Here is a 17,836-nt window from a genome sequence, read left to right as displayed (position 1 = left end):
CCACTCACCCTACTTTGGCCCCACACGGTCAATGAACTCCACTCCTGGGCCTCTCTTGATGTTGCTGAGCATGGCCACAGGAACAGAGACGCTGACCCATCAGATGTGGTACAGGGAACAAGCAACAGAGTAGAACTGAGCTTCAACAGCTGTAATCCAGTCATGGGACTGTCCTATTCCCCCCCCCCAGTATTTTAGAGTCCATCCTAAAGCCCACAGCACAGATGCAATTAGGGCTCTGAGACTCCCACAAAGTTTCTCCCCTCCATATGTATCTGTCAGAAGTGGGCAAATGTGAACCTGATTTTAGAAGGAAGCTCAGCCCATTTCATTTAAACACCTGAAGGAGAATACTCAATATCTGTCATTGAGCACGTTATTGTCTTATCTTACCCTGGAGCTCCTGGTTACCAAGATCTTTCCTAGGCTAAATGGATCCATGTGGAGGCTTTAATAAATGTCCCAGCCACGGGCAGTGTCAGCCCCCAGTTAAGGAGCAGCCAGCCCAGGCCAGAGTACACTGGGAAGAGCAGGGGCCTAGGCGCTGGATGTGAGTTGCTCTGAGGCACAGCTGGGAAGCAATCAACATGCTCTGGAAGGGAACTGCTCCCATTTTCTTCCTCCGTCCTGGATAGCTGCCACAGGGCAGGAAAAGGGACCAGGAGACCAGCGTTTGGAGCCCCTGCGTGCTCCTGCCTTGCATAGCGATGTTCCCCAAGGGATGCAGAGGCCTGCACTGGTCACTATCAGCCGTTCTTCATGTGATTTCAAAGCTGCATGCTGCTTTCTTCAACAGTCGTGTATCTATGAAACAGCTGCTTCTTGTGCACAGGAGCCAATCTCTTCCAGGCATGGGATGTCTGCTGTTTTACTGTCGATTTTCTTCCCTTTCTTTGCCAGAGAAGGCATGATGTAACACACTACCTGGACAGCTGCTTTAACAACTGGGAGCTCTCAGGCTCAGTCTCAGCACTGTCAGAAGGTGACCAGGTGCTGTAATCACAACAAATACAGATCTAATAGAGCCACAGAGACCCAGTAAGTCTTTTTAAATGATCAGTGATGACAACAGCTCTTTGTTCTTGCAGACATCCTCTCACATTATAGAGTAAAACCTGTATCAAAAGGATGGCCTTGACTTGCAATCCAAAACTTCAGGAGCTTCCAGCACCATTTTAGGATGTTCTGTGACATTATCCAACATCAGGGAAGCACCTTAAGATTATTTTGGAGATGTTTTGGAAGATCTCTCACTTGAGTGGAACCGTATTAACTTTAAGGACTGATTAATAAAACAAGGTAAATAAAACAGAAACCCTAAGAAAGGCAAGAAGATTCCAGATGGATGCTTTGCTGAAATTATCACTGAACACTGACTGGGAAATCAGTGTATTATCCAGATTTATTAACCCAGTTAATCATGGAAAGGCAGAGTTTCCCCACTGTGGCAAGTTAACAGTCCTGGCTTTATTATGAAATAGTGGGGGAGGAAGGTGAATGTCATACACAGGTATTCACAGCAGTTGAGCTGGATGCATCTTACTGGAGTCTGTATTCCTTCTCTGCAGGAAGTGTGTCAGTATCTGCACCTGAAATGCTGAAGTGGTTTACAGCTGCTACTAGTCAGGTCACGTCAATCATTTGGTGTTTAATGCCTCCATTGAACTCTCAGGAAATGGGAGGAATGTCCCAGAACATGCACCAAATGAGTTGTGCACCGCTACACCTTCTAGAAATGCTCCTAGTTCTTAAGTTGCAGCCTGTGGAGGACTCAGGAGACCTCAGAGACCAGCCCAGGGGCTTCCAGTCATCCTGTTTCTCTCCTGTAGCAGGGACCAGGGCCAGGGCCAGGCAGACAGAGCCCGCATGCACAACAGCTGATGGCCCATCGTTCGCAGGGTTTCCCAGAGACCACGGGACCAAAAGGTGCAGGAGGGAATCCCTTGCTAGCTGATTTACCCTTGTACACAGACAGCAAAGAAAGAAGGAAGATGATGTGGGCAGGAAATGTCCATTACTGATGGGATCTGCTCTAGCTGGGCTACCCTGTGCCATCCGTTATGTCTCACTTATGGTAGAGAGCAAAGAGCGTCGTCGCATTTCTGAACTGTGAGCTGATGCCTCATAAACAGACAATGCCTTCAGAGAGTGAGAAATCTAAGGTTTAGACTCCATGTTCACCTTTTGGTTATGATACTTGTTGAGGGCACAGGGTCACACAGGGTCAGTGTTTCCAGGCTCTTCTCCCACACACTTTTGAGGAGCAGAACAGGATATTTGAGAAAAAGAACAGCTCTATTTTTTCATAAAGAAAGCTGCAAAGCTTGTGGCTTTGGGAAAACCACCACTGACCAGGGAGCCCAAAACTGTGAAGAGCTGCTGAGACTGAGAATTTCTGTTGCATGGAAGAGGCTGAGCAGAGGCCCGGAGTCAGCAAGCTGCCAGGTAGGAGCATTGAAGGGTGGAGGAAAAGCACTCAGCAGAATCAAAAAGAGTCAAAGAAAAATGAAAGGGCGGATGTTAGAGTGGCAGCAGCTGAAGAGATACAGGCACATGACAGAAAATGTAATCTCATTTTCTCCATCTAGTCAGAACCACTAATGGCTTTTGCTCTTAACTTAAAACAATCTGTAGTTCTTGGAAGTGGTAAAGCACTGTGCTGCTTCCTTGTCTCAGCAGTTTGCAGCCTTGCCTGCTGTATGACTGAACTGCAAGAAATCACCCCAAGCATCTGGTGCAAACATATTTATTCACAGCTTATAAACTTCTTCTTTACTGAAATAAAATGAGCATGATAAAGAAGAGCAAGGAGACAAGGCTGTAAATATGTTGGGCTACTAGAGCCCTGAGTAGCAAGTAAGTATTGTAGATTTAGAACAAGCAAGCAGGCGAGCACAGTGAAAGAAGGGGACAGAGGGAAATGCAGTTTATATTACCTAGGGGTGGCGATAACTTGATTTTTATGGCATGGTATTTGATACATCCAACCAAGGCATCAAGCATTGTGTGGATGTTAATATGGACTGAGAAGTGACAGTTCCTTGTACTCATGAATCCCACGTTTTGTTTTTCAAACACTCTGTGAACATACCATTTTTCAGGTGGTCCACACTTTCTGCAGTAAAATCCCTTTTAGAACAAAATACAGGTTCTTGACCTAAAAGTGATGGTACTATTCTGAATGAGAGCTGGCAAGAAATGATGATTTGCACTGTTTTGGAGTTTATTCAGGTATGTAAAAAAAAAAAAAAAAAAAAAGAAAAAGAAAGAAAAAGCATTTGTCTTCCCCACACACATTCAGCACTGAAATACAGGGCATGGTAAATCCAAAATGGCTGAGCACTTCCCATGTTCAACAGGATGCCTTGAAGTTCCAGGCCTGAAGAGGGTTTATGGGAGAAACAAATCATCTGACTGGTTTGAAAGGTCTGAACATTTCAGTTTAGGATTTGGCTTATGGGCAGAAGCATGCCTTACCTGATCTGACAAAATACTTTGAAAGCAATACTTCCTCTGTGCACTGGCTGGGGCGGAGGGAGAGCAGCCAGATCTGAGCTTATTGTAGTCTTGGCCTCAAGCTGAAATCTGCCTGCTGCAGGGCTGTTTCTCTGTGTGACTGTACTTTCTCTGCCATCTGGGGCCTGATCTGAAGGACTCGTGGTCTGCAGTGAGCTTTGGATCAAGAGGAGAGAAAGAAACAGCCAGGCGACGTTTGCTAAGTAAATATTTTAGGGTCATTTCTGCACTCAATCACCCTTTTCGTGCAGCAATGAGAGTGCTAAAGTGGAGATGCAGTCAAGGTGGATGCAGAAGGATGGACAGGGATCCCATGTCACGCTGCACTGGGAGGAGAAGCACACCTGCCATTGACTAAGGCCAGGCATTTAGTAATGTTTCTTTAAGAATAAAACATTTAAAATAGGCTGTATCATCTACTGCTGGAAGTAGCCAGGATCATGGAAGAGGAGGAAAGAGTGGAGACCTTTGCAACCCTTTCAATGCCATGCCATATAGCCCAGCATGTTTTTGCCCCCAAAATGATATCGCAGGTGGGAGAATATGAGGGTGGGGAAGCAGTGTCAGCTATGCCCATTACTGCATTGCCTTGAATTTTCCAGAGCCATTGCTTTTGGCCATATTTGACTACAATGGGCTGTGGATTGATCTGTCTTTCTGAAAAACAGGTTGACTTTTGCTAGGTGATTAAACATTACATTAGGAGTTGATTTTTTTAAGGTGTTTAGTCCAAGAGCTCAACCTAGCAGCCCGTCCTGAGACATCGATTTTTGAAAACATGCCGACAGCAATGCAAGATTAATGAGATCCTGGTGACTGCTTTATCAGGTGCTGCTGGAAGTGCATAAGCATGTTCACCAGTTGTATAATCTTAAGGAGGGTCTACTTAAAGAATTGTCTTGAAGGGATCAGAGTTACAGTTAGAGTCTGACTTGATCTGGGGAAACTTCCTTACTAGTTACTCCTTAACGCATGATTTGCTACCCTAAATTAGAAGGTTGCTTTCAAATGGAAAATATAGTTTAATGAAACAGGTCAGGGATATGGAGACTGTACAATGCTCTTTAAAAAAAAGAATTCAGGTGTATGCCTATTGCCTAAGGAATGGATTGATCCTTTCTTCAGAGATGGTCACAAAACCATTACCAAAAATGGATTTGATTATCCAGTACCATTTACATGAATCATGCTGTCTTTATCAAAATAAAAAAGCCATTGCAGTTTATGTCTGAATGCCTCAAATGTAGCTTTCAGTTGAATTATCTGACCCTCTAGTTTGAATGGAGAGAACCAGAACTTGTACAGAAGCTCTAATTGAAATTATATTATTTGTGTAATTTCAGTTTGGTCACCAAACTGGGATTGTTACACATCCACATGGATCTCCCTCCTCATATAATGCCCTCAGTTGGTGCACAAGTGTATTATGTGTTACGGGCAAGATATCTCCATGAAATTACTGGCTTTTTAAGTGAGAGACAAATTTGTGTGTAAGTTAATACGCTTATAGAAACGTAAAGAGGAATTGTTATCATATACCTGAGCTGTATGACACAGGCTTTAGGATTTCACTACATGATAGTGCAGCCAGCCCAGTAATTCCAGGTGTATAACACATCTGGAGTTCTCTGAATTTCTGTATGTTTTTTCCTCGTGTGATGAACTGCAGCTGTCTAGCTACACAGGCTCTTGATAAAAACATTTTTTAAAGAGAGAAATTAAAAATAGGTCAAATTTAGAGTGCAGCCAGAAACACTACGCATGAGGCAGGATGTAGCCATTCCTGGGGTGGGTAATTTTAGGACACAGTTGCTGCTCTATAATCATGGTCTGAAAGTCTCTTCACGAGCTACACTCCAGAGCTTTCAGCACCAGGAGGGACCTTCAGGGCCCAGCAGTGAAACAAGCCTTGCTCATATAGTCAGCTTGTGTTGAATTCTGGCCAAACCATTGTGTTTGTAAATGCCATGGGACGTAAATACTCTTGATCCAAATGGCTGAGTTGGTTTCTGTTGCTATGGGTGGTTAATTTTTTAAATATAAACAGAGGCATCCTAGCTCTGATTCCCGGACTTTTCCTTTTTTCAGCATCACGGATGAGTTTGCAGAAGAGCAGCCCTTCAATTTTTGAAGGATTGCAGTGCCTTGTGTGGTATGCATGCATGTTGCTGAAAAGCGGGCTCTGGAAATTTCTTGTTCCCCCAAACAGCAGGAAATTTCTGGGGGACAGGAGGAGGGGACAAATGCAATCACGCAGACTCCCAGCTGGAACATCTCTTGGCACAGAAAGGGCCTGGCTCACTGGGGAGAAGAAAGCTTCAGCACACGTCACCCCACAGTGTATTGGAGTCCATCATGTGAGAAGTTGAGCGTGGTGGGGGAAGAGAAAGTCAGCTCTGGGCAGCTTTATGAACAGAGAGAGTGCAAAGGACATGCCAAGGAAGAGAGGGAGATGTTTTGCAGGCAGGTTACAACAGGAAAAAGCAGGTGTCCTGCCCTACTTGCTTCCCTGTGCTTGCTTAGGACGGAAAGTGCCTCATTTATTATAAATGTTAGTTGAGCTCAAGAGAGACTAGCCTCAGTTAAGAAGAATCAAGATACCATTTCCTCATTTCTTTGCAAGTAGAGCAGACATGAGAAGCCAGTTCTTTTCTTCGTGTTATATCAGAGCAGCTTTCCTGTGCCCCCCTTAACAGAGTGACTGCAAACAGCAGCTCTGAGAATTTCTCAAGTTCTCATGGTCAAATAGTTAAGACTGAGGTCAAAAGGCAAGGAAAAGCAAGATATACAGCATGTTAGGGACCAGTGTAGGTGGACTGGCAAAAGCTGGGAGTATTCATACAGATCCAGGTGGCTATGGATGCACGTTTAATTTTGAAAACCCAAATCCTACCAATACAAAGCAGATTTTTCAGAGTGTATGGGTCAGAGCATCTCTATACCCACACACATGAAGACCAGCAATGGTGACTTTTCCTGCAGGCCAACAGTTGATCTTTATATATCGGGATCAAGTTGCTTGCATTCTTTTTAAACCACATGCTCTAGGAGATTCATTTGTTCCTGTTACCTGCTGCTTATCATGGCGATTCTCCAAGAACTGAACAAGCTGTCCAAGGGTCCACCCCTTCATCCCTAAGGATTTTCAGCTGGAATTTGATCACACTGAAGAACTGCAATTATTACCTGGTATACCCCTTCTGGGATCACCTGCAAGATCACTGTGGGAAGATTATTCTGTGCTTCCCCACTGAAGTAGGGAAAAGACTTTCAGAGCTCAAGGTCTGTCTATACCACACAGCCCAGCACTGCTGAACAAGGGCTATTTGGATCTAGCAGCCAAGCGGGTGAGCAGTCTTGCCCTGTTTGTTTGGACTAGTGTCTGGAGTGGAGGTAGGAGTTAGGAGTAGGGATTTAAACTAAGCACGCTCTGGTACAGAGATTAAAATCCACATCTAGGTGGGGGAAGAGTGGACAGGGGTGGAGGGAAATTGGTGCAAGGAGGGCTGAACAAGAAAGGCCTCAGCAATGGTAGGACAGAGCGGAGGGGGACCATATCCAGAGTGTGTGCACAAATTCACACAGCCTAGGAAACAGGCAGGAGCAACTGGAGTCCTGTATACAGTCACAAAAATTCAGCGTAACAGGGATAACTGAGACGTGGAGATAAGCGGACACTCACATTGCTGGAGTCCTCTGATGTGTAGGTACAAGCCCTTCAGGGAAGACGATGTGGATTGCCCTGTACGTGCCAGAGCAGCTCGTACAGGTGGGTGTCTATGGGACAGGTGACAGCTGGTGGAGAGCTTGTGGGTTGGGGTCAGAGGAGAGGCCAGTGAGGGTGACACTGTGGTGGGAGCATGTTACATACAACGTGCTCATTGTGGGGAAGTGGACGGGGTCCTTTTTAGGCAACTCGGGGATGACTCTGTGTTGCAGCCGCTGGTTCTCACAGGGGACCTGGACTTCCCTGTCATCTACTGAGAGGGCAGCCCAATGGGATGCAAGCTGTCAAGAGGATTTCTGGAGAGTGTCAGAATAGCTTCTGGGTGGAGAAACAAGATGGGTCGACCAGAACTAGTACACAGCTGGATCTGCTATTTACTGGCAAGAAGGAACTGGCTGGGAACATAATTGGTGGCAGCCTGGGCTATAGTGACCACGAAATAGTGGAGTTCAAGATCCTGATAGGACCGAGGGAAGAAAGCAGCAGAGTAAATACCCTGGACTTCAGGTGAGAAGATTTCACATTTTTCAGGATTTGCTAGGTGGGATTCCATAGGAGGCCTCTCTGAAGGCTAAAGCAGCTCAGGAAAGCTGCCAGGGCTTTAAGGACAGCAGTCTCCAAGTGCAAGAAAGGTCCTTCTTGCTACTCGTAGGAACAAGTAGACACATCAGGAGACCAGCATGGCTAAGCAGGGAACTCACGGCAGAGCTCCAATGCCAGAAGACAGCATATGGGGGATGAGGGTAGAAGTAGGGATAGACGGCAAAGGAGGAATTTAGAAACATTGTCTGGGCATGCAGGGTTGGTATTAGGAAAGTTAAAGCTGAGCATCTGAGATTGCTGAGGGACATCAAGGGCAACAAGAAGAGTTTCTACTGCTGCAATAGTATCAAAAAGCTCAAAAATGATAATATGGGCACATTGGTGAATGGGGTGGATGATTTAGTGAGAGCAGACAGAAATAAGGCTGAGGTACTGTCAAGGTGTCCCAGGCATCTGTGCTTACAGACAGAGTTCAAGGAGAAAGAGAGCTACCAGCAGTGAATGAGGATCGAATCAGGGATTACTTGTCAGGTCTCAGCCCATACAATCAGTACAAGTCCGTGCGACCAAACAGGCTGCATGACAGGTGCTGAGAGGGCTGGCTAGTATCCTTGCAAGGCCACAAAGAGCAGGAAAGATCTCTGACAACTGGAGAAAGGCAGCGGTTGCAACTGTCTTTGAGAAAGGCCAAAGGAGCAATCTGGAGAACTAGAGGCAGGTCAGCCTCCCTTCGGTCCCTGGGAAAATCAGGGAGCAAGTCCCTGGGGAACATTTCTGGGCACTTAAGGCAGAAAATGGTACCTGGAAAGTCAGCCAGGAATTATCAAGGGTAAATCAGTCCTGAGCAACTTGATTGTCTTCTATAATAAAATGAAAGAGGACAATGCCTTGAGGGGAAATAACCCTGAGCAACCTGGTCTGACCCCATGGCTGACCCTGCTCTGAGCAGGGTTAGGGCTAGAGACCTCCCCAGATCCCTTCCAGCATGAATTATCTTGTGACCCTGTGAAGCAGGAGCTCCCATTAAAGGGGGTTTGCCAAGTTTCAGAGCATGCCAGCCCAGACTGTCTGGTTGTACAGTGGGCCCTAGTCAAGGCTCAGTTTGCTTTTGGGCTGTAACAGGAGAGCATCAGCTGTGAGTAATCAGGGGATTGCTTTAGACATCCCTTTTCTGGATAGCTCAGGTCAGTCTCCAGGGTCTAGCAGACCATTCACGTATTATATTTATTCTTTTACAATGTTTTACAGTATGAAATTTGTTTAATGAACAGATGAAAGGAACAGACTGTCTTTGACCTACATGACAACTTTGAAAGGTGCATTTCTAATATATTTGATACGCTCCAATTATTTAGGCATTATGAAAAAACTTGCAATAATACAAGCTGCCAACAAGGCATATTTAATATATTAGTGGTGAGAAGAGAGTCCCTTATCATATTCTTGGTTTTGTGATCCAAAAATGATGAAAAGGTGTGAGATGTCCTAATACTTCAGGCAACAGTTGCCTGGAGAAGGGGACTTGACCCAATAGACTTCCCCACTGCCCTGCTGATATTTGATGTCCACATATCCACAATAGATTAGGTAGTAATTAGCTGAAACCTGTTATTCTGGCATCAAAATCTGTAATAATATATAACTCTTTATAGCATTTCTTGGTCCAAATCTCTTTATCTTCTCTAGTAGGGGCCTGTACTAGGAGGAACTGGTCTAGGTAAAGCTACTGCACTGGACATAGGCTAGTGCATCCCTTCAGTAATTCCAGCTGGCTTTTGTTAAATATTATGTGAAGCAAAATTATGTAAAGTTCTATCAGATGTCTTGTCTCTCCTCCCTATACATCAAGTTTCTCTGAAACTGTAGCTGCCCCTATAGAGTCCTAGATATATGGAGGGGGAGCACCTTGTTAGCTTTTTGGAAGCCCATCTTACTTGGGACCAGAGTCATGCTGACTTTTAGTAAGGTGACCAATTTATTCGGAGGCTTTCAGAAACTCTTGCATATGGGCATGCTGCATTGCCCTGTGAGTCACCATCCTTCCCGACTGTTTGGTCTATCTAACTCCCTGAAGGTAGATAATAAGGTTGTCTGACTAAATGTCATTTTGCTCTTTTTATGGTATGCCCCCATGCTAGGCTTTAGTTATACAATGATGAGGCACATCCTCCATCCGCGCCTAGATATATTGCTGAATTTTTTTTTAATTTCTACTGTCCTCTGTGTGTGCATTAGTCATGATTTGGACAAAAATATTGGCATTAGTTCAGGAGATAATATAATTAATCAGTTCTTAGGTCTTCCTACGGTGTTCATTCTTGCTTACTCTTTAAACTAGAACAGGTTTACTTTCCTTACCCTGCCGTGAGGCCAGGGAATGATGCTTTCCCCAGTTCAAGTGCAGGCCCCCTTAGTCCTGGTGAAAGAGACAGTCATTGGTGGCTTTGCCCCCACCAACATGACATACTTACCAATGGCTTCTCCTTACAGAATATGCCCATGCTAATTCAGACTCTGCACTTAGGCTCACTTGCAAGCAACACAAAGGCATCTTACAGGCCTGTGCTTTACTGATCATATCTCACTGCCTGGCCTTTCCCCTCTCCCCTGTTTAGCTGTCCCAACTCTGAAGGGTTTATGCATCCTCAGGCCAGCAGAGGTGAGGCATTACCTGCAGCTGCTGGCAGTCCAACCTGCCTTGGTCTCTTCCCTTCTCCCTGTCCTTCTCAGACACAGTTTCAGGAATTTCATGTGGCAGAGGCTGGAGTCGTTGACATGCATAGCCCATGGGACCACAGCCTGAGATCTCTCCTCACTCCTATCATGCTGCTGTGAATGTGCAGAGCTGTGTGTGTATTGCACACAGAGGTGACCTTCCCCTTCTGCAGTTTGTGTCACACTGAACCTCAAAAACAACATGTAATCAAGACCTTCATTTTCACTGTGCCCGGCAATGTCCATAATACCCAGCCAGCATCACTGTGTGCCAGCTTATTGGTATGACAACCCATAACAAGCAGTTGATCTCTCCTGAAGCCTTGTTTTATCCAGTGGAACAATGCTGAATCCCTCATCTGCCTCATTATCTGACCCTCCAGAAAGAACAAACTAATGAAGCACGTGATTAGAGCACTCTGTCTTTCCCGCATGACTTTGGGAAAATCGTTTAATCCTTCACAGCTTCATTCCTTGTCTAGAAAAAGGGAAGAATGATATTTCTTCCAGCTCTTTCTCTACCCTTCCCATCCGTGTCTGCTTTATCTGCGCAATCTGCAAGTTTCCTGAGGCAAGGACAGTCCTTTACTGTGTGGGCATCGGTGTGTTCAGCGCTTGGTGTTATGGGCCTTTACCTGGAGCCTTCTGATACCACCACAGTAATAATAAGAGTGACAATACACCATTCTGAGTCCAGGTAAGGCCTTTTAGATGTGTCCATGGCTACCTTATATGGCATAAGCTTGGATTCCTTATATTGTCTTCCAGGATAGTCACAGTGGAAGTTACCAATAAGATAATCTGGTTAATAGCTTTCACCGAATGTTAAAAATGCACCAGTGATGTATTTGAATTTTGACTCTTGAATTGAATCGCAGTCTCTTGAATTGCTATTGGGGTAGATGGAAGAGAGGAGGAGGAGAACTGGCAGGGAGAGATGCATAAAAAGAGGGAAGGCAGGTCGTGTGGGCAAGGAAAGGAGAATTTTGTCCAGCCAGCAGCACTGAGATTTTCAAAAGCTCTGTGTGGGACCCACTCCATGCAAAAAGCTGCCGAAGCAACTTTACAGCCAGGTGCAATGAATCCAAAGCCAGGGCTGAGTATTATTTCAGTATTCACTCTGTGCCTATGCCCTGAAGGTGCCAGGCCTTGAGCTTTGCCCACCTAAACTTCCAGGTTTTGTGTTAGTCCTGTCCTCTGCGTCTTACCAGACCAGCTTATCTGATGTTTTCAAAGGCCCTTTGCAACCCTCACATAGTCTGTCTTCATATGCACAAACAGTGAAGGCCCAGACAAAGATTCACTCCTAACACTGCTGACATGCAAAATTCTATTAAAAAAAGATTCAGTCCTCAAATAGGCTTTGCGCAGCTCTTAGGAAGTATCATACGGCGTGCACAGAGCAGACAAAAGCAACCTACCTATCAGTGGGACCGAGTCAGAAGTTGCAGGCATGATCTCAGCCACGAGCAGCATGAATACAGTCAGGGACAGCAGGACAGTGATACCTGCAGGGAATGAACAGAGAGGGTAAGAAGAGGAACGTGATCTCTGCAGCTTATCCTGTGATCTCTGTGCTGATAAATATAACCTTGTCCTGATCTACAGCTAAGCCAAATGCATGATTTTGTGCTTGTCAAGACAGATGAGAGCTTCTACCAAATGAGAGTATCTTTGGATGCATCTTTATCCACTCTCTTTCCTCTTGTCTTAATAACTCCCAAAACCTTGCTCCTCTTAAAGTAATGGAGAAGTTTTTGCTGCTGAATGAAATGAAGCTTGCAGAACTTGTAAACTAAGCTGGTCGTGCAAAACTGGGCTCAAGCAAAGCCCAGCAACTTTTTAAGAGCTTGCAGAGACTTCACAGTCACAAGTAGCCTTTGGCTATTGCTCATCGTATAATGCCCTCCATACAGCTGCAACCTGATTTAAAAATAGCTCTTTGTTTATTTTTTCCACCTGGAAAGTCTGTTGCAAAAACTCACTGTCCTGGTACTGGGGAGTCACCTTCCATTTCATAGCCTCTGTGAACATTATTCCCTATTTTTTGTGTCAGTATTGCCTTTTAACTCAAATAAATCTTTTCCTTAACTCTCCCCCTATTTGTTTATAGACAGCAGTCCTTTTCCCCTTAGTTCTTGTTTTGCTTCATGGAAGCCTGGCTGCTCAATTCCCTGATTGCTCTACGGACCCTCAGTGCACTTGTCCCTTTCTGAATGTCTTTGCCCTAACCAGTTTTGTGCACAATATAAAAATTAAGGTCTCGCCTGGGCCAGGTTTGTGTGTTTCCCACTTTCCCCCATCTTCTGCTCTTGGAAACACATATAATAGTAAATCACATTTAGCTCTTCTTTGGCTATCACTTCTTTGCATTTATGGGGAACTCAAAGCTTGGTGGTTTGGGGGCTTGGGGACATGAAAGATGAGAATCCAATGCCCAGTCACTGCTGCTCATGACCCTTCAGAGAGCCACTCCACCTCTCTGTTTCTTAGTATATCCTAGCTGAAAAACAGAGCTAATCAGCTGTGAAATGCATTGAGATGCACTAAGAAAAAGAGCGACAAGGGAGATGATAGTATTATCATTGCTGCCTGTGTCAGTGAAACATTTTGCCTCATCCCAGGATAAAATCAAAAGGATGATGTCAGTAGAAGTACTTAGCACAGTATGTGTGAATGTCTTAGAGGAAGCTGTTACCCTGGTTTCTCCAACCAAACAAGTGCTTCAGCTGCTTCTCCAGGGAAATCTTTTTTATCAAGCACCATGAGGCATTTATTTCCCATTTTATGGAGAAGACTTAGGAAGGAAATGAATTTTTTAGCACTTACCTAAAGAAATCTTCTCTCCAGAATCAGCCGGCAAGAGGAAAACAAGCAATGCCAAGGCAGATATGAGAACGCAGGGAATCAGCAGGTTCAAGCCATAGTAGAGTGTGCGTCGGCGCATGGTGACAGTGTATGTCACATCTGGGTATGGTTCTTTACAGCATTCATAATACATCTCGTTCCTCTTTCCTGGGACACCTGTAGAGAGGGGAGATCAGAGCGTTGTGAAGAGGTACAGGACTCCCAGGTATCCCTGGGAAGCGGCCAAGCACATGATGGTTTATAGCACCTCCGACCACGCGGTCTCTCACCAGAGCCAAAAGGACCTCCAGGGATCACGTGGTCTATCCCTGCCCATGAGTAGATCCAGCCCTACTGAGGATGCTCCTGGCATAGGCAGCAGCAGCCACGCTGGTGCTTCAGTATTTTTCGCTTTAAGCCTTAAGCCAGCAGTGGCATGAGAAAAAGGAGACAAACAGCCCTGTCTTGGCCACTGAACCAATTGTTTCCTCTCAGAGGAGCTAGTGTAGGGGTATGAGCATGCTATAACTACCTCCAGCTAGTCTAGGTTCTTAGCAGGTATCTTGTCTGATTCCTGAGGCTCAGGCTGAGGGAAGGGGAAGGGATTTCTTCTCATCCCAGTCTCCCAGGGGCCTCTTACTGCTCAGTACTTCCAAATATCAGACTCAGAAGTGCTTTGAAGTGTGTTGTGACAACTGAGAAGGGAGAAGAGAACCCCCTAAGGCAGTTACCAGGCAAAAGTCATTTTCTAACACTATGGCCACAAGGATGAAAACATGGTGAACAGGGGCAGATGGGGCAAAGTGTGTCTTTTTTCCTCAGCTTGATGTTGTTTGAAAGCTGAAATACATCATTACAGGGTTAAACCAGCTGTTGTAACTCTTAGCATGTCAGTGTCTTCAGCAACTTCTGAGGCAGCTGTGCAAGATTCCTGCTGTTCCTAATCCCACTTCTGTGTTTTCTGAGGTTTTTTCATGCCTTCTGAGTACTCAGAACCTGGCTTAGCCACAGAGACTCATCTGGGCCAAACGAGCACAGTTCTGACTGTCCCACTCCCAACAAGGAAAGATTTGCAAACAGTGGCCAAAGAATAATGCAGTAAAACATACCTTCTGCCTCCCTGCATGAAGGGAATGGTGACAAAGTGTGGATGTCATATTCACTAGCCCATGCAGCAGATTTTCTGCAGGACGGGTGCCACTAGTGGTTATTTTTCTGTCATTCTGTTATATAGTATTTGCTTTGTTTCATCAGGGAAAACAAAGATGATATGACTTCTGTTTTCAAAAGGGGTGTCGAGTTAAGCTTAAAGTCTGCCACCTCTCAAGGTTAAGAGACATAGCTGTCCAATGTAGCTGTACTGTGGGGTTGGCCAAGGTGACCAGGTTGCAGAAGACCCTGCTCAGCAGGGACGGTGGCAGCAGAGGAAATGTCAGGGCAAGTTGGAAGAGCTCAGCATCTTGTACCTTCACTGCCACTATTACTTACCTCCTTTTTGTTTCTGTCCATATGACAGAAGGTGCAATGGTGTATATGTTCTGGCAGGAGCATGGTGAAATCTCCATAATGGATATGGCCGTGGCTGGCTTACGGTGTTAACTATTGCTATAGTTGTATGGGCTAGCTAAGGGTCAGCTTTGTCCATGGTTTATCTGGGATGGAGGCAGATAAATCAAAGGCCAGTCTCTTCATCAGATACACAAAGCTGCTGGACAGAAACAGCCACTATAAAGGAGTATAGCACATGAAAGCCAGGACTGCTCTGAAATGGACTGATTTTAGGAGGTCTCCTTGACTACACATTTGGACTAGCAGATGAAAGGTCCTGTCTCCAAGTTCTCTGTAGGGTGGTCTAAGCTCTGTCAATTTCCATGGCATTGCTTCTGATTTACAGTTACGTGAATGAGTTCATAACAAGGAACTAGGAGCTAGCTCTGAATATCTAATTCTGGGCATAGGATCCTCTTTTAAAAACACAGGTGTCTTCTGAAGCATGGAAGAGGACGGAGATATCCTGAGCCGCAGTTATTTGCATGAACTGATAGTCACTTTGATCATTTTCTGGCTGACAGGAATTCATTTCTGTAAAAGCTCATTCCAGTTTTGCTGAAATAGTGTTTTTTAACCCAATCAATTTTTGGCTGATGTGGTAGAGTAGAGGTGACACTATGCTCAGTGTGTCTGTATGATACAGAAATCCAAATTTAGTACTGACAAACTGCTCAAACACATCAGGACCAACAGATTCCATTTACGTCAAGTTCCCCTTAGTTTCATGCTGCTGCTGCAGAACAGTGTTTTCAGACACATTTCAATGAATGTGTTTGAAAATTGTCTCTGATGAGTGATTTTTTTTTTTGCTGACTTTTACATAAGAGCTTTCAACACCTGTATTTCAAACTTCCCAATAGGATTGCTCATTTCTCTATACTTGGGTTTTGCTTTTGAAAACTAGACAATTGAAGATTTTAGCCCATCAATTTACCCACTAAATCCCATTCTCCATTTGAGATGTAGTTAGAAATATCAGCCTCAAGCATCTGCAGATCGAGTAACCAGCCACTGTGGGTCCAGGAGCCGAACTTCAAATCACACTTCTGCACATCAAAAGGGAACCAGCGGACGTCAATGTAACATGTGCTCTTCAAAATGCCTGTAGATAGAAATAGATGGAATCAAAAATGTGTGCAGAGTGCAGTCCATCAAATGGGGAGGACAAGGTAGGGGTACAGAGTACATGGGTGTCCAAGTGCTACTGCTGGAGGTACCTGGAGTGGCTTTCCAAGGGAGTTCCTCCTTAAGGTTTGCTCAATTTCTGACATGTGCAAAAGCCATGAATCAGACCTACAGTCCCTTTGAACATATGTTTTTATGCTAAACCTTGCTCACTGCTGGCCTTTATCTTCTATACACTAATCTGGGCCTTTTTTTGACTCTGGATGTGTCTGGTTCACTCATGGGCCTGCTGCTCCACAGCCTTCACCTCACTTCACATGATCACCATGCCTTGCCAAACTCAGAGGAGAGGCAGCTTCTGCTTCATCAGAAAATTATCTCAAACGCTGAGCTAACCCTATCTGTTTGGAATAATTGTTTCTGCCTGTTCCCTAAAAGACCCAATAATGTCCCAAAAGACCCAATGAATCCCACTTTTAAGTCATCTAACTGAACAGAGTTTCATCCTCTTCAGTAAGTACTCAAGCTGAGCCTTTTGAAAATTAAATCTCCAAAGCAGAGGTCCTTTATTATTGTCTCCATCTACTGTTGCAAAGGTTAAGGATGCTGTTCATGATCATTTCCCTGCACAAACAGCGCTGTTCTGGGGTGGCTGGGTTTCTTTCATTTGTTCCTTTACGCCCAGTGGGTCTCCCTCCGGCTGTCACAGCCCTTTTTGGACTGGTTGCAGGGAGTCTTTTCTCCCATCTTCTCCTGAACCTTGGCTCAGCTCCCTTCCTTAACAACAGTCTGCTGTCCCATTCTTGTCCTTCATCTCTGCTCCTCTGCCTAGCCCTATGTACCGGAGCTTGTTTCTCTAATGGACAGCAACAGTGAGTACAGCCTCCTCTTTGAGTCAAGGGAAATAAAATTTTCATGAAGCTTTGGGAACACTCTCTTTTCCCCTCTGCAGTATTTTGCTGTGTCTCGCTTAATCTAGCTGCTTCTGTGAGCTCTCAGTGCTGTTAAGTAGGCTGATGATGAACATGCTCCTTAAAAAATGGATTGGACAAGATATTGTACCAGCAGTTAAATTCTTGAAAGTAAAGATTTCCTGTGCTTTGCACGACAGATTTCCTTTACTCCTTATTCCTCAGCTTCTCCTTCCTTGGGGTCTTAAGTAAGCAGCTGTCCACCATGGAGCTTGCAGCTCACTCTAGATGCAGTCTGCACACATGGTACCACTTCTCCTACTCCATCAGCAGAAAAGACACTAGCAGGGCACCAGATCTGCCTAAAACAGGCACCACCTACATGATCTACCTAAACAGACCCTGGGGGGATGGAAAAGGCTCTGCCCTGGTGAATGCCAACTTTTTCATGTTGTCTGTTGCTCCCTGGAGAACAGCCTTACCCACGGATCTGTCCCAGAAAAACCACGTGAGTGCTTTAAGTGATCTCAGGGATAGGAATCACCACCAAACCTGCGGACATGCTTGGGTCAGTCTGCCAACAACTACCTCACAGAGCTTGGGTGTTTCCTGCCCACCGCAGCAAGCGACTGTGTGAATAGCCTGGGTGTTTGCTGGTAGGTCCCAGCTGCCAGGACCCTATGAGCACTAGAGTCGGCGGTATGCATGGAAAGCAGACCAGGACCAGCATCTGGTCACCTAGAGTTACGGGCTCAGCCTAAGACTGCAGTACGCAGAGGGCTTTGGTGGGGGGGTAGTGATGCTCCTGGGACGCATCCTGTAGTCACACTTCTCTTCACTCGCAAGAAAGAGCTAACTGGGTTGCACATAAAACTTCCCCCTGTGATAATGTGCTGTGAGG

General features: G+C 45.3%; 1 protein-coding gene across 1 annotated transcript in view; it reads right to left on the bottom strand.

The window, feature by feature from the left end:
• The window catches only part of LOC112989799 (neuronal acetylcholine receptor subunit alpha-7-like), a 65,538-nt gene that overhangs the window by 9,788 nt on the left and 37,914 nt on the right, over positions 1 to 17,836 (bottom strand). Inside the window, exons 6-8 of the mRNA XM_026111151.2 lie at positions 15,834 to 16,001; positions 13,331 to 13,525; positions 11,923 to 12,009 (exon numbers count right to left, since the gene is read on the bottom strand). Coding sequence (XP_025966936.1) covers positions 11,923 to 12,009; positions 13,331 to 13,525; positions 15,834 to 16,001 — 450 coding nt within the window. The remainder of the gene's footprint in view (positions 1 to 11,922; positions 12,010 to 13,330; positions 13,526 to 15,833; positions 16,002 to 17,836) is intronic.

Source organism: Dromaius novaehollandiae, chromosome Z, assembly GCF_036370855.1.
Source record: "Dromaius novaehollandiae isolate bDroNov1 chromosome Z, bDroNov1.hap1, whole genome shotgun sequence".
NCBI classification, from domain to species: Eukaryota; Metazoa; Chordata; class Aves; order Casuariiformes; family Dromaiidae; genus Dromaius; species Dromaius novaehollandiae.
The sequence above is the reverse complement of the archived record's forward strand: the minus strand, read 5'-3'. Positions and strand labels throughout refer to the sequence as shown.